The 17,718-nt window shown below is 40.2% G+C and overlaps 1 protein-coding gene across 1 annotated transcript in view; it reads right to left on the minus strand.

The window, feature by feature from the left end:
• The window catches only part of LOC140205931 (excitatory amino acid transporter 5-like), a 67,422-nt gene that overhangs the window by 32,818 nt on the left and 16,886 nt on the right, over window positions 1–17,718 (minus strand). The window contains exon 3 of the mRNA XM_072273827.1: window positions 7,874–8,089. Coding sequence (XP_072129928.1) covers window positions 7,874–8,089 — 216 coding nt within the window. The remainder of the gene's footprint in view (window positions 1–7,873; window positions 8,090–17,718) is intronic.

Genomic DNA, 17,718 nt, shown 5'->3' on the forward strand with positions numbered 1-17,718 from the left:
AGAGAGAGGTATCAGGATGAGAATCAGAATCAGGTTTAATATCACCTGCATATTTCGTGAATTTTGTTAACTTTGCGGCAGCAGTAAAATACAATACATAATAGAGAAAAAATGTGAATTACACTAAGTATATGTGTGTGTGTGTGTGTAGTTAAATCAAATTAGTGGTGCAAAAAAATAGAAATAAACAAGTAGTGAGGTAGTGTTCATGGGTTCACTGTCCATTCAGAAATCAAATGGCAGAGGGGAAGAAGCTGTTCCTGAATCATTGAATGTGTGCCTTCTTCCTGATAGTAGCAATGAAAAGAAGGCATGCCCTGGGTGATGGGGGCTCTTAACGGTGGACGCGGCCTTTTTGAGTCTATGGAAGGTAGTGCCCATGATGGAGATGACTTAGTTTACAATTTTCTGCCGCTTACTTCAATCCTGTATAGTTCCTCTCCCACCATCCCCCACCCCCATACCAGATGCTGATGCAGCCAGTATGAATTATGGAGCTTGGAACTGCTGAAAGCCTGGCTACAGTTGGTGAAACAATTAATATTGTGAATTCACGAAGGAACAGAAATGGGAGGAGATTGCAAAGATCTACATTTTCATCCAGGTCATTTATATACATCAGATTTGCACAGAGATCTTGGGATCCAAGTTCATATCTCCTTCAAAGTGGCTACCCAAGTTGATAAAGTGGTTAAGAAGCTTATGGAATGCTTGCTTTCATTAATTGAGGCATTGAGTTCAAAAGTCAATTTTATAAAACTCTGGTTAGGCTGCATCTGGAGTATGTGTACAGTTCTCGTCACCCAACTATAAAAAAGGGTTTTGAAGGATGAGAGGGTGCAGTAGAATTTTACTAGGATGCTTCCTGGTTTAGAGGGCATGTGCTATCACAAGAGGCTAGATAAACTTGAGTTGTTTTCTCCGGAGCGCCAGAAGCTGAGGAGAGATCTGATAGAGGTTTACAAGGTTATGGGAGACATAGATAGAGTGGACAGAGAGTTTTTTGTTTTCCAAGGCATGCATTGAAGGTTAGAGAGGGTAGTTTTCAACGGGGGTGTGAAGGCTAGGTTTTTTACTCAGAGAATAATGGATGTCTGGAATGCACTGCCTGGTATGGTAGTAGAGGTAAATATATTAGAGGCTTTTAAGAGATGTTTGGACAAGCACATGAATGTAAGAAAGATGGAGGGATACAGACATGGTGTAAGTAGGGGGATTGATGTGTGGGTGTTTTTGATTTGCTTTTTAGCTGGTTCAGCACAACATTATTGGCAAATGGCCTGTTCCTCTGTCACACTTTTCTATGTTCTACCGGAGGGCATGCATTTAAATGAGAGAGGTTCAGTTCAAAGGAGATATGCAGAAAAAGTGTGGTCAAGACTGGCAGTGAAGGCAATTATGAAGAGGCAGAGTTGGGCCTTTTGTCCCATCAAGTCTGCTCTGTCATTCAATCATGGCTGATCCTATTTTTCCCTCCTCAGCCTCACCAACTTGCACGATGCAAGCAAATTTCTAGCCAAGAAATATTCAAATAGACAAGATATGCATCTTAATTTAGAGGCATAACACCCATTAAATGCCCATGGGTTTTTTGAATTTCATTCAGGTGTGCAAGTGAGAATTTAGAAGAACTAGAAGGTTGAGATGTCACCTCTCATGACTACATTATTCAGATTTTAGTTAACTTGTAAAAATAACAATGCCATTGCAATGCAGTCCATAAAAACTAAATATTAGTTGTGATATGTTTTGATGTACAAGTGTCAAATAAATGTGGATCTTGAAATATGGTCAGCAAAATAGTAGATAAGTTCCAATGAATTCAGTCACTGAAGTTTTAAAAATATTTTTAACATGCTTCAGCAATGTGTGTATTTTCAATTTAGCATAACTGGGTAACTTTAGTAACATGGGACATAGAGTAGTGCATCACAGTATAAGTGCTTCAGCCTATAATACTGTGCCATCCTTTTAATCTACTCCAAAATCAATCTAGACCATTTCTCCCACATAGCCCTCCATTTTTCTTTCATCCATGTGCCTTTCTTAAATGTCACTACAGTACCTGCCTCTACCACCACCCCAATAGTGAATTCCATGAACCTAGCCCGCTCTGTGTAAAAAAAAACCTGCTTCTGATATTCCCCCATTCCTTCCTCCAATCACCTTAAAATTATGTCCTCTCACATTAGCTATTGCCACCTTGAGAAAAATATGCTGGCTGCACACACTGTCAATACCTCTTATCATCCTGCACACCTCTATAAAGTCACCTCTCATCCTCCTTCGCTTCAAAGAGAAAAGCCCGAGCTTGCTCAACTTTTCCTCATAAACATACTCTTTATTCTATGCAGCACCCTAGTAAATCTTCTTTGCACTTCTCCTAAAACTTCCACATCCTTCCTAAAAAGAGGTGACCAGAACTGAACACAATACTCTAAGCATGGTCTAATCAGGGTTTTGTAAAACTGCAATATCACCTTGTGGCTCTTGAACACAATCCCCAGACTAGTGAAGACCAACAAATGATACCCCTTCTTAACAACCCTATCAACAAGTGGCAACATTGAGGGATCTATAGACGTAGATTCCCAGATACCTCTGTTCCTCCATGTGGTCAAGAATTCTGTGCCGGAACTTTCAAAGTTCAAAAAAAACTTATTATCAAAGTACATATATGTCACCATATACAATCCTGAGATTCATTTTCTTGCAGGCATACTTAATAAATCTTTATAATAATAACCATAACAGAATCAATGACAGACTGCACCAGCTTGGAAATTCAACCAGTATGTGAAAGACAACAAACTGTGCAAATACAAAAAGAAAGAAATAATAATAATAAATAAATAAGCAATAAATATTGAGAACACGAGATGAAGAGTTCTTGAAAGTGAATCTATTGGCTGTGGGAACATTTCAAAGACAGGGCAAGTGAAGTTGAATTAACTTTGAGGGATCTATAGACGTGATACTTCTGTTCCTCTACATCGGAAAAAAAGAATGTCAGGAAACTACAATGGGCTGGCTATGGAGATAATATATTTGGCTGATAAACACATCATTACTAAAGTAAATAGTTACTAAATCATTTTAAAAAGATACAATCCACAATCACAAAATAATCATAATATTACAAATAGTAAACCAAAAGGGCAAATATAGCATGCAAAGTTCCTTCTAGCATCAAACCATTCTTAAGGTGTCTTTAAATTTTGTTTTTCATGATGGGCAGTGTTTAATGCAAAATTATTAAGAACTCAGTTAAAACTCCTACAACTCATCTTGCATGAAGCCTTTATAGCCAGCTGAGAAATCAAACATTCATCATTCAGAAACATGGGAAAATCTGCAGACTCTGGAAATCCAAAGCAACACAATCAGTCCTGATGAAGCCTGAAATATCGACTGTTTACTTTTTTTCCATAGAAGCTGCCTGGCCTGTTGAGTTCCTCCAGCATTTTGTATGTGTTCCATTCATCATTCAGTCCAGCATTGAAGTCTGACCACATTAGTAAATGAATTGCTGTTATTTCATTCAAATAGCTGACATTGTGAGTTGGTAATCTATTTGGGAGAAATATCAAGATTGACCCAAAATGACCTAAATCTGCCAATCATCTCCAAAAAGTAGTTTATAGACCAATTGTTGACAATGATTTTAAGTTGCTTTCCCCATCGAAAATTAAATTAGAAAAATATAATTTAAAACAAGTTCAAAGCAGTAGTAAGTTATATTAATATGTTTTAAAAGTTCATAACTTATGCATAGTAAGACATTTTAAAAAATTAAAAGTGAAGAACATGATTAGGTTCAAATTTACTTTTGGTTTAAGCATAGCTAGAGTATAATTTTATCTGTTTGTTGCCATTTGCCTGAACAAATTTAACTAACTTTTTGAAGTACAATGTTCGAGCTGGAAACTTAAAAAAACATTTCAAAGGTTAAAATAGATAGGCCTAACTGAGAGATCTAGTAACTAATCTTTCAGCTTATAGCACCACACATAAAAGTTGCTGGTGAATGCAGCAGGCCAGGCAGCATCTCTAGGAAGAGGTACAGTCGACGTTTCGGGCCGAGACCCCTCGTCAGGACTAACTGAAAGAAGAGTGAGTAAGAGATTTGAAAGTGGGAGGGGGAGGGAGAGATCCGAAATGATAGGAGAAGACAGGAGGGGGAGGGATGGAGTCAAGAGCTGGACAGTTGATTGGTAAAAGAGATATGAGAGGATCATGGGACAGGAGGCCTAGGGAGAAAGAAAGGGGGAGGGGGGAAAACCAGAGGATGGGCAAGGGGTATAGTGAGGGGAACAAAAAGGAGAGAGAGATAAAGAATGCATGTCTAGGAAGACGTACAGTCGATGTTTCGGGCCGAGACCCTTCATCAGGACTTTTGAAGGCCTTCTGTCCCATGATCCTCTCATATCCCTTTTGCCAATCAACTGTCCAGCTCTTGGCTCCATCCCTCCCCCTCCTGTCTTCTCCTATCATTTCGGATCTCTCCCTCCCCCTCCCACTTTCAAATCTCTTACTAGCTCTTCTTTCAGTTAGTCCTGACGAAGGGTCTCGACCCGAAACGTCGTCTGTACCTCTTCCTAGAGATGCTGCCTGGCCTGCTGCGTTCACCAGCAACTTTTATGTGTGTTACTTGAAATTCCAGCATCTGCAGATTTCCTTGTGTTTGCGCTTTCAGCTTATATACAGTTTTTTACAAAATGCTTCAAATGATGGTTTGCTAATTTAACTAAGTTAAATTTATATCTAAGTTTGAATAAAATTACATTAACTGTCTTACAATAAGGTTGAGAAATACTTGAAAGATATGATTATTCACCACACTTTCACACTACCCACAAAATCTTAAAGAATAACACAAGTCGAGAGAATAGTAAGGTATTTGAATTTTCAATTTTCTGTCCAACAATTATATTAAAGATTCTTTATATTAATCCTTTATTAAAGATTCATTGCTTTAGTCTACTATATTGCATCATATGATAATCCAGGTGAGAATAATTGGAATAATTTAGGTCAGGAATTAAGATCTTCCTTGTCCTGATGAAGGATCTTGGCCTGAAACATGACTGTTCATTCATTTCCATAGTTACTGCCTGACCTTCTGGGTTCCTCTAACATTTTTTGTGTGTTGCTCTGGATTTCCAGCATCCGTAGAATCTCTCGTGATTCAGATCTTGCTGTTTTATATGTCTCAATGCCAGCACATATGGAGCAGTTACCCTCAGTAGACTTGATAACTTTATCTTCATCAACACATTGGACCTTGGACTTTCTGACTAACAGACCCCAATCAGTTAAGTTAGACAACCTCTCCTCCTCCGCTCTCACCCTGAACACCGGAGTGCCTCAAGGTTGTGTGTTGAGCCCTCTTCTGTACTCCCTTTTCACCTATGACTGCATTCCTGTACATGGTTCTATCTCCATAATCAAGTTCGCAGACAACACCACGGTGGTTGACCTGATCAGAGGGGGTGACGAGACAGCCTACAGGGATGAGGTCCAGCATCTGGTCACGTGATGTGCCGACAACAACTTGGCCCTTAGCACCCAGAAGACTAGGGAGATCATTGTGGACTTCAGGCATGCTAGCAGCCACATTCATGTCCCCATCTACATCAACGGAGCTGTAGCGGAGCATGTATCAAGCTTCAAATTCCTTGGTCTCCACATTTCCGATGATCTCACCTGGTCCCTGAACTCCTCCATCCTCATCAAAAAGGCGCAACAGCGCCTTTATTTCCTGCGGAGCATCAAGAAAGCTCACCTCTGTCCCAGGATACTGACAGACTTTTACCGCTATACCATTGAGAGCATACTCACCAACTGCATCTCAGTGTGGTATGGCAATTATCCCGTATCGGACCGCAAAGCACTCCAGCGGCTGGTGAAAACTGCCCAGAGGATTATCGGCACCCAATTGCCCACCATTGAGAACATCCACCATAAACGCTGCCTGGGCAGGGCAAAAAGCATTATCAAGGATGCATCTCACCCTAACCATGGGCTTTTTACTCTCCTCCATCCGGTAGGTGCTACAGGAGCCTCCGCTCCTGCACCAGCAGGCTCAGGAAGAGTTTCTTCCCTGTGGCTGTGACCCTGCTGAACCTCACATCACAGCGCTAAACAGTATTGCACCCATATTGTACTGTCTCAGTACTTATATATTTGTATGCTGTAGCACTTACTTTTTATTCGCAGTTATTTTGTAAATAACACTATTCTTTTGCCCTTCTGGTTAGATGCTAATTGCATTTCACTGGCTTTGTATCTGTACACGGCATAATGACAATAAAATTAAATCTAATCTAATCTAATTCCTCCAGGGGAGCGCAATTGCACCACTCAGTGGACAAATTTAGATTTGACAGGGAAGGCACAAAGATAAATTAATTCATTAAAAATTCAAAGTTACAAATGTCCATTGATTATCAAAGTACGTCTATCATATACAACCTTCAGATTCATCTTCTTGCAGGCATTCACAAAGAAACACAATAGAATCAGCGAATAACTACACACAGCAAAGACCGACAAACATCTGTGTGAAAAAAAGAACAATAAAAAATGTAAACAAAATAACACATAGAACATGAACTGCAGATTCCCGAAAGTGAGCGCATAGCGGCAGAGTCAGTTCAGCGCTGAGGAGAGTGAAGCCTGTCCAGGAGCCTGTTGACTGCAGGGCAACACCTGCTCATGAACCTGGCAGTGTGGGACCCAAGGCTCCTGTACCTCCTGCAAGAAGAGAGGGATTCAGGTCAATGCAGGCAGATGGGACGGGCTAAGGTTGAGGGATCTTGGCTGGCATGGTGAAGAACACTGCTTTTTTTACCTTTCTTGTTCCCCGACACTTTAATCTGGCTTGATGCTTTAATGGAGGCTGGATATTGATTTGTTTTCCGCTCTTGGGCCATTTCCGCTCTCAAACCTTGATGCTTTAATCTAGCTCGGCTCTTTAATTGGCGCAGACTAGTGGAGCTAAACATCTGTTCATTTTCTGTTCTCAGGCCTTGATGCCTTCATCTGGCCTGAAGTCTGATGTGCCCCACTCAGTCACCATGGCGATGGTTGCTTTGTTAATGACCGTACCTGCATTCTTGAGAGTCAAGTTCACTGAATCCTTCCAGGAGATTGTAAAATTGTTAGCTCACTTAGACAGTTCAAAAGCACACTTCTTAAAGGGAAACTACAGGGCTGTGGATTGCAGTGATCATAGTCCAGGAGAAGTATATCTAGTAGTTTTGTGAGCTGCTTGAAAAACGTCACCATATATCGCTAACACCATCTTGAATGGCACATTACATCATTTAAATTAAAAAGAACCATATTATTTAATTCTGGCACTGCATCTGCAGGAGAAATTACCATTGAACTATTGTAGATACACAGAAACCTATAAAAGACTAATATATTTATTATGATAAAGGTCAGCTTTGTGGCATTGTGTTGAAAACCTTCACAACTTATAGAGTAAAATGCACGTGTAAATAACTTGGCAAATGTACAATTTCTTCAATGAAAAGAAGAACTAAAGCATTATATGGGTGTCTCAGAACTCCATGGTTTTTTTTTCCTGGTCTCAGAGATTGTCTGTGTGGTGGTTTCATATTTCACTAGGAACAGATGCACCAATCTTCTCCCACATTCATGGTTTGTAGATTAACTGGCCACTGTAAATTGTCCGCGGTAGTGGTGGGTGACAAAGAATCAGGGTGAAGTTGAGGGGCGTTTAGGAGAGAAGGGGTAAACAAGTAGGGAATGTAATCGATGGAATTGTTCTGAGAGCCAGCATTGGCACAATGGGCCATATGTTTTAAGAAAACACTGAAATCTGAGACAATGCTCCACGTACCGTATCAGATCCAACAAGGCATCAGCAGAGCTCATGATTGGCTTTCCACTGTCATCAGTGTTCTCCTTCTGGGCTGCACCGCCAGGATGGATGATGGACACCATCATTATTCCAATAACAACAGCCACAAAGGTGGTCCAAAGATAGTAGGCAATTGTGATGAGACCCAATCGACTTGAAGCTTTTGCATCTAAAGCAGCCAGTCCAGACATCAAGCTGAAAAACAAAGCAAGAGTCTCCTGAGCATATATCTCCATAAATTACTCACTCCACTTGTTCATCTTATGGCTCATGTAAGAACACAAGAAAGAGCAGCAGGAAAAGGTTGACTGGTCCCTCATGTTTGCTCCACTATTCAATTAGATTATGGATTATGGATAATTTCCTTAGCTCCACTTTCCTGTCGTCTCAATTCCTTTAATATCCAAATATCTATCAACTGGTCTCTTAAATATACTCGGCCACTGAGCATCCACCCATCTCTTGGGTAGAGAATTCCAAAGATTTACTGTCCTCTAAGTGAAGAAATTTCTTCTCACTTGAATTCTACATGACCAACCATTTAGATTTCTGGTTTTAGACAGACCTACGAGGGAAAAAGTTACCCCTGAATCTACCTTGTCAACTCCTCTAAGAAACTTGTATGCTTCAATGAATTCATCTCCTGTTCCTCAAAATGCAAGACATTATAGGCCTAGTGTGCTTAATCTCATGAACCAAAAAAATCCCATCCTAGAAATCAATTGGATGAAGCATTATTTCACGCCCTCTATCAAAAATACATCCATCCTGAGGCAGGGAGACCACGTGAGGGTCTGCCTACAATGTTCTGTTTGCCCCAGGCCCCTGTATAATTCCAGTAAGACTTCCTTTGATAAAGGGTCTAACATTGTGTTGAATGGCTTTTTGACCTAAAGTATAAACTCTATTTTTCTTTCCACAGTTGCTTCATGATCAGCTGAGTGTTTTCATCAACATCTGCTTTTGTTTTCCAAATTTCTAATTTCCAGCATCTGCATTTATTTTTGATTTTCCAAAACCTCTTAACTCTTGTACTCAGATCCTCTTGCACGGAAGACCAATATACCACTTGATTCCTTAATTGCTTGGTGTACCTACATATTAACTTTCAGTGATTTGCACACAAAGATGCACATGGCCCAGTGAAAATGAACACTCTTTAATCTCTCTCCATTTATAAAATACTCTGATTTTCTGTTTTCTACCAAAGTGCCCTATCTCCAGTTCTTCCATATTAAATTCCATCTGCCATATCTATGTCCATTCACTTAACTTATATTCTTCTCAAAACCCATACAACCACACGTCGTCAGCAAATGTATCTTGATTACTAATATAGACCAGGAACAGTTGCAGCCTTGGTTCCCTGTTGCATCTTACCAGGCATAGCCATCCAGCCCAAAAATTATCCATTTGATCTTTCTCTCTGCTTTCAGTTTTGAATCCATGTCAGCACATTATCCTTAATCTCACGCATCTAATTGTTTCATAATCTCTTGTGTGCCATTTTATTGAAGATCTTCTGAAAGTTCAAATAAACCCCATCCATTGCTTTCACTGGTTACAATATCAAAAAAACAGATTTGTCAAACATGTCTTTTTCATCAACACCATTATTACTTTCTATGTATGTTGTTACCAATTTGTTAATGATAAATTCTAGTATTTTCCCTACAACCATTTTCAGGTAACAGCTTTCCTATTTCATTCCTGAACTGCAGATTCCAAGTGTTAGATTATGAACCCTCCTTAGATTATGACTCCTCAAATACTGGACAAAAACTTTCCCATTCAGGTTCCATTAATAACTTGGGGGCTTTAAAATACTATTGTTTCAAACATTCCAGATTTTAGGTGCTACGTCCTTGAGTGATTGAATTTCTCTCTACAAAATTTAGTATCATTCCAATGAGCATACAGCATGTACCTGCTAATGCCAATTTAACTTTCCTAAGGTGCACTGCCTAGAACTGAGAAAAGGAACACAAAGAAGACTCTTGCTTGTCATTATTTAGAAAGTACTCTGTTCTATTCCCTTTAGATCAAACATGGGTGATCTTGTATTTTGTCATGTTGAAATCCATTTGCTTGTTGTTTAATTATTAACTTGTAATTTTGTGCTTTTATCTCCCCTGCTATGGTGCCAGCTATCCCCAGGTCATCCCAAAATTTGACATGGAACATTCTGTAGCTCAACCTAGCTGCTATTCAATATTACAAATCATTGTGGCTGCAGCATAGATTCCTGTGGAATGCCACTAGCCAGATCCTGATATTTTGTTCTTTGCATTATCCTTGCTCTCTGTTTCATGTGAATCTGATAATATGTTAACCTGTCTAAAAACTGTTTTTAAATCCATTGAGCTCAAGTTTGAACTAAGGTGTTATTCCTATATCCCCTTTTTTTTTAAGTGTATCAGGTTCATAACAAGGCTAGCCACAATAATATTGCCACATGGATGGGTACTCAGTAGAAAACAATTCATTAAATTGAGGAGAAGATGGCAGCGCGACGCAGCGCGCACGGCCGCTCCAGGAATGATATCTGTATTTGTTAAGTAGGTACCGTGCACAATTCTGATTTGATGGAGACAGACGTGAAAGCACAGAGGAACATCTGGAGAAACTTCTGAAATGCCCGCTTTGCTGCCGCTGCTACTGCTACTGTGTGGGACGGAATCTCTGGAGGAGAAGGCCTCCAAATCCTCGACTTTGCTTGTTTCGGCGGCCAGGACGAGGTCGAAGGCGCTTGGCAGAGGATGGCGCTCGGGAGGCTGTATTGAAAGGGCTGGTCGGAAGCTCGAAGTTTTCGGACGGACTCAGTGTCGGCTGTTGTCGGGTGCTTCCAATGCACGGGAAGTTGTCGGTGCCTGGAGTCTTATGGCAGGGGAGTTTCTCCCTTTTTTCCGCCTGCTATCAGGGATATCGGAGTCGATCGGGACTTGAGAATTTTTTTTACCGTGCCCATGTTCTGTTCTTCATCAAATTATGGTATTGTTTTGCACTGCTGTAACTATATGTTATAATTATGTGGTTTTGTCAGTGTTAGTCTTTGGTTTGTCCTGTTTTTTTGTGATATCACTGGAGGAACATTGTATCATTTTTTAATGCATGCATTTCTAAATGACAACAAACGAGGACTGAGTGTCCTCATAATCTAAATCTTTCCAGATTCTACAAGCCACAAGTCTGAAGTTTGGCGGGGTATTCTCAGTTGCCTGGACAAGTGCAGTTCCGTTACACTCAGGAAGCTCAATACCTCCTAGCAGCCTGTGTGATTGTCACCATATTCACCAACCCAAAAATTCAGTCCCACTGATGCATTTTGGCATCTGAATTTACAAACGCAACTTGCAAGGAATTTTCAAAAATCTTCTCAGATTCACTGTGTCTGCCCTGAAAAACGGACAAGGGCTACAGGCATATTGGAAAATTTCCTCTTCAAATGACATTGAAATCAGATTTGGAACTATATCGCAAACTTTACATCACTGCTGCATCAAAATTCAGGAACTTTCCACCTGGCATCACTGTGAGAGTACCTTTACCTCAAACTGCAGTGGTTCAAGAAGGCAGCTCAGCATTATTTCCCAGGAAATACAGGGATGGCAATTATACTCCGTCTTTGCTAGCAGCAACCACACCTCATGAAGGAATATTATATAAAAAAATTCTTCCTCATTTGATGGAGGATGGGTAGGGTGAAGATGGATAAAGAAGAGTCAGACTGACATATTACATAAAAACTACCATTAGGTAGGTATCCACTCCATCTTGTCTACTGACGTATTATTTTCCAGGTATCAGCTTTACCAGGTTCCAATATTAAATAGAAAATAACAATGTTCTGCTGCAAATGTTCAACCCACATCCAATATTAGTCAAAGTAATGTAAATTTATTGTCAAAGTACATATATGTCACCATATATAACCCTGAGATTCATATCTTGCAGGCATTCACAAAGAAACAAAATAGAATCAATGAAAAACTACAAATAACGATGAACAAACATTGTGCAAAAGACAACACGTTGTGCAAATACAAAAAGAAAAAAATATCTTATACAGTACTGTGCAAAAGGCTTAGTCACATATACATATATAGCTAGAGTGTCTAAGACTTTTGCACAGTACATAGTAATTTTATGTATTGCACTGTACTGCTGCCACACAGAAAAACCCAAATTTCATAACATATGTGAGTAGTGATAAACGTGATTCTGATCTGGGTCCCTTCACCAATCCTGCTGAAGGGTCTCGGCCTGAAACGTTGACTGTTTACTGTGTGTGTTTCTATAATTCATAATTTAAATGCAGATTTTTCAACAGTAAAACATATGCTCGAACAAATGCTGGTTGCAGACCAACTGAGAAAAGCAAAATACTTAAACCTTTTTATATATGAGGATTTTGATTTTGCGGCTTTGAAAGTGCTGACATTAACTTGATTTTTATTCCAAAACCTTAACACTACTAACGCCATTTGACACAGACATCAATGTACTGGGAAAAGAGGTGGAGGAAAGAACATGAGTGGGGATGAAATAAGGAATGCTTCAAAAAGACCTGTATACCTTGGACCTTTGTGGATTGCTGTAGATATAAATACTGTATAGTTCATATTTATTCTTCTGTCTCAATCATATACAATTTTAAAAAAGCAAACTCTCACGTAGATGCCAAAACTTATCAAAATATGTTTGTGTTACGGAAACAAAAAGGACTGGAAATGCTAGGATCTGTATCATTTCTTTTTCTTGATATTGTTACATGTATGACTTAGTTCTTTGGGATGGTCAACAGAAGAATTCACTAGAATATCTCAGCCATTGCCTTTTGTCCACAGCGCAGCATATTTGCTGCACAGGATCCATTATCCTGTTTGTAACATTAAAGCCATCTCCAACAGTTCTCTGATACAGATGGTTATGAATAGATGAGAGATTTTAGTAATTACAAAATATATAATCCTCCCTAGCGGCGATTAAGTATTAATATCAGTCATAGAGAATTCACATTTCTCTACAATGCTTATAGTGACATGCTTCAAAATTGATTCAGACTTAAAGCCTTACAAGGAAAATGCTTTTGCTAAACCCACGTTATGAGCAAAAGTTATTGCAGTGTTTCCTCCAATATGTCAATTTACATTCCAGGCAAAAGACGAGTCTAATGAGCAATTCCTCGCTTTTAAGTGTTCTCGTTTTCCTTCCATATAATTCTCTCAAAGAATATCAGCTCCTCCTTTTTATTCCTCAATGCTTAGCCATAAAACCATGTACCCCTTTGGAACTGCTACACCAGGATTTGGGTGTATGGGTCTTCCTACATTTTCCTTGTTCCCTATGGAGAGCTGATTGACTGAGATTTTTTAGATTAGATTATGAGGACATGCAGTCCTCTTCTATTGTCATTTAGCAATGCATGCATTAAGAAATGATACAATGTTTTTCCAGAATGATATCACAGAAACACATCACAAACCGACTTAAAAACTGACAAAAACCACATAATTATATAGTTACAACAATGCAAAACAATACCGTAATTTGATAAGAACAGACCATGGGCACAGTAAAAATCTCAAAGTCTCTCGGAAGTACCACCATCTCACGCAGACGGTGAACCTCCAGTGCCGCAAACTTGCCGATGCAGCATCCTGGAAGCATCCGACCACAGTCCAACTCCGAGTCCGTCCGAAAACGCCGAGCCTCCGACTAGCTCTCTGACACTGAGCACCAAGCACCACCTCTGCCAAGCGCTTCGACCTCAGCCTCAGCAAGTCAATAGGCAAAGCAGAGGATCTGGGGCCTTCCCCTCCAGAGATTCTCGATCGCACAGTAGCAGCGGCAGTGAAACGGGCATTTCAGAAGTTTCTCCAGGTGTTCCTCCATGCTTCTCACAGCTGTCTCCATCAAATCCGGGTTGTGCACGCCCCCCCTAGTTAACACATACGATGTCATTTGGAACAGCTGTGTGCGCTGCGTCACACTGCCATCTTCTCCTCCCTCCTCATTGTCATCTAGTTCTTTCTGCTAAGGCACTGGCCATCTCCCTACCAAAGCAATTCACATCTCTCCTCCTCCTCAAAAATCCTCAACCTTTCTGTTCTTGCAAAATACTGCCAATATCTAATCCCCCCTTTTCATTCCACAGTTCAGGGTCATATTGTTGCCTACCAAAATCTTTTTAAAATTTTTATCTATTTATTGAGATATCAAGCGGATATGTCCTCTTCTGGTCCCTTGAGCTACGCCGCCCAGCAATCTCCTGATTTAATCCCAGCCTAATCATGGACAATTTACCATGACTAATCAACCTAACAACCGGTATGTCTTTGGACTGTGGGAGGAAACCAGAGCACCCTGAGGAAACCCACAGGGAGAACATACAAACTCCTTACAAGCAGCGGCAGGAATTGAAACAGGGTCCCTGTACTGCAAAGCACTGTGCTAACCACTATGCTACCACACCACCACTTCTGTTTCCATTTTCCACACAACTCCATGTTGAAATTGTTTCCACAAGTTTCCCTATTCACTTATCTCTGTCTCCTGACACTATGTTTATTTTCTCTCCGCAAAGCCTCTTCAACTTCTTACAGTTACCACAATATCCTTCTCCAATATCACACGTCTAGTGCCAGCACAGTGTTATTGCCTTCATTTGACTTGTTTCTAAGTCATCAATTCACAACTAATACATCCTTAACAATGGTTTTTCTTTCTATATTATCTTTTCTGGAATCTCTCAAAAACCTATTCACAGACTTGTCATCCATAAAGAAGTGCCACTGATAACACTATATCAAACATGTACTATATAACACTATATAAAACATGTACTGACAATGGACACTTGAGAGACTGCAGATGCTCTAATCTGGAGCAAAAAATAAACTGCTGGAAGAACTGAACTCAGCAGGTCAAGCTGCACCTGTGGAGGCAAAGGGAGGACCTATGTTTTGGGATGAGAACTGAAGGAATTTTGAGGGAAGGTAGCCAGTATATAGAAATGAGAGGCTGGTAGGTGGTAGGTAAAACTAGATAAAGGAGGAATGATGGGCAGATGGAACCACAAGGGAGAGTGGATCAGAAAGGTGAACCAAGAGATAAGAAACCCAGGGAGGTAGGTATATGGGTAATTGATAAATTGAACCAGGTGAAGATAACAAGTCATTAACCAGGGTGGGGTGGATGGAAGTGGTGAATAGAGACCCTGGGTGGACTCGTGAGAGTAGGAAAACCACATAATCTATGCTTCTTATCATCTTATAGACCTCTATCAAGTCACCTGTCACCCTCTTTCACTACAAAGAGAAAAGCACGAGCCCACTCAACCTATCCTTATAAAACATGCTCTCAAGTCCAGGTAACATCCTGATAAAGAACCTCTGCACACTCTCTAAAGCTTCCACATCCTTCCTATAATGATGCTACCAGAAGCGAACACAATATACAAGGTGTTGTGTAACCAGGGTTTTATAGAGCTGCAGCTTTACCTCACGGCTTTTGAACTCAATCTACTCAACTGATGAAGGGTTTCAAAGATGATACACTCCATCAATTCTACCCCTTTTTCATAGGTGACAATCTTCTTTCAATTCTTTCCTAAATCCATAATTAATACTTTTATTTCAATCGCCTTTGTTCAGCACTTAAATCAAATGTTTATTACCCTTACACTGTTTAAGTACTTCTACCAAATTACTTAAATGTTATTCTAGAATCATGAAAATATTTCAATCTGAGTAACAAACGAATGAAGGTGGGTGAAAGTTGAGTTTATTGTCATATGTACGAATGCAATGACATACTGCAGCAGCATCAAAGGAACACATCATCATGTAAACAACATTCACAAGAAAAACACAAATTAAACATATTATACACAATTTTTACAAACAAAATCACAATTGAAACAGAAATAAAATTGAAAGACTCTTTTAGTGAGAAGAGGCCAGAGTGTTCACCCTGTTGCCAAACTATACTGAACATAGAACGTAGAATGGTATAGCTCAGGAACAGGCCTTTCAGCCTACAAAGTTGTGCTAAACTATTACATCGGTAATCAAATGCTAATTTAAACTAATTCTTTCCGCAAACACATTCCTATATCCTTCCACTTCCTGCACATGTATGTGGCTAAGAGCCTCCTGAATGCCTCAAATTCCAAGCAGACCAGCTCTCCCTGTGCAAAAAACTTGACCTACACATTTCCGTTGAACTTACCTGGTTTGCCTCTCAATGGTAAACCTCTTCTACACCCTCCCTAAAGCCTCAACATCCTGATTAGGGTTTTGCCGGTTAGTTCAAGAACCAAATGGTTGAAGGGAAGTATCTGTTTTTGAATCTGGTGGTCTGAGGCTTCAGGTTTCTATACCTCCTACCAAATGGTAGCTGCAAAGAGATGGCAGGTCCCAGATGGTGGAGATCTTTGATGACAGATGTGCCTTCTTGAAGTAAAACTTCCTGTGCATACCACCAATAATCACCAACTCCTTCAGGGCATTAGAAATGTCCACAGGTTAAAGTCCTGAACTTTGAGGACATTAAACAGAACCCATCTGGGATCAACTAGATGACTGTATTTAAAGGCAAAAGGACAGTTGGCAAGTGGCAGGCTTTTGAAAGGTTCATATTAAGAGTCCAGGGTCAGCATGTTCCTGTTAGAACGATAGACATATCAAGTTCAGGGAACCCTTGGCTATGCTCTGATGTTTAAAAAAAAAAGCATACATCCTGTTTAGATAGCTGGATACAAATTAATCCGTTGCAGAATATAAAAAAAGTTAAAAACCAGGTTTAAGAGGGTAATCAGGAGAGCATGAGGTGGATTTGAAGTCAGGATTAAAGATAGTACCAAGCGGTTCCTCGGATGTATTAACAGTAAAAAGGTGACCACAGAAAGACTGGGTCCTCTTAAACAGCGGTCCCCAACGACTGGGCCGCAAGGCAAGCGCTACCGGGCCGCGAGAAAACGATATGAGCCAGCTGCACCTTTCCTCATTCCCTGTCACGCCCATTGTTGAGCTTGAATGCATGCGAGGTCATTACCCGCACCTCATCCATGTCAACACGGGAAGAAGATCAACTCCTCCAGCTTGCAAATGACGACGGGCTGAAAAGTATGTTTGACATAACATCTCTGCCGGCATTCTGGATCAAAGTCAAGGCTGAATATCCTGAGATAGCCACGGAAGCACTGTAAACGTTGCTTCCATTTCCAACTTATCTCTGCGATGAATGTAACGAAAACTAAATTGCGGAATAGACTGGACATAAGGAACCTCCTTCGAGTATCGCTGTGCCCCATCACCCTCGATGGGACCGTCTTGTTGCAGGGAAATAGGCTCCCACTGATTCAGCGATATTGGTGTGTTGCAATGATTTTATATGTTCATACGGGGAAAATATGCGCTGTGTGTTTAATATCCAAACGTTACTTAAAATGTTATGATGCTATTGACTTATATAACCATATAACAATTACAGCATGGAAAAAGGCCATCTCTCTCCTTCTAGTCCGTGCCGAATGCTACTCTCACCTAGTCCCACCGACCTGCACTCACCCCATAACTCCCCATTCCTTTCCTGTCCATATACCTATCCAATTTAACTTTAAATGATAAAATCGAACCTGCTTCTGCCACTTTTACTGGGAGTTCGTTCAACACGTATTTCAAGCCTCCCTGTCCTTATCGCTATATTCATGCGAGGAAAATATGCGCTGTGTGTTTAATATTAAATTCGTTAGATAAACCCTTTTAGAAACGAAATTGAGTGTATTAGCCACTTATCACCTATATTCCGGTCGTGATTAA

Source organism: Mobula birostris, chromosome 12, assembly GCF_030028105.1.
Source record: "Mobula birostris isolate sMobBir1 chromosome 12, sMobBir1.hap1, whole genome shotgun sequence".
NCBI lineage: Eukaryota > Metazoa > Chordata > Chondrichthyes > Myliobatiformes > Myliobatidae > Mobula > Mobula birostris.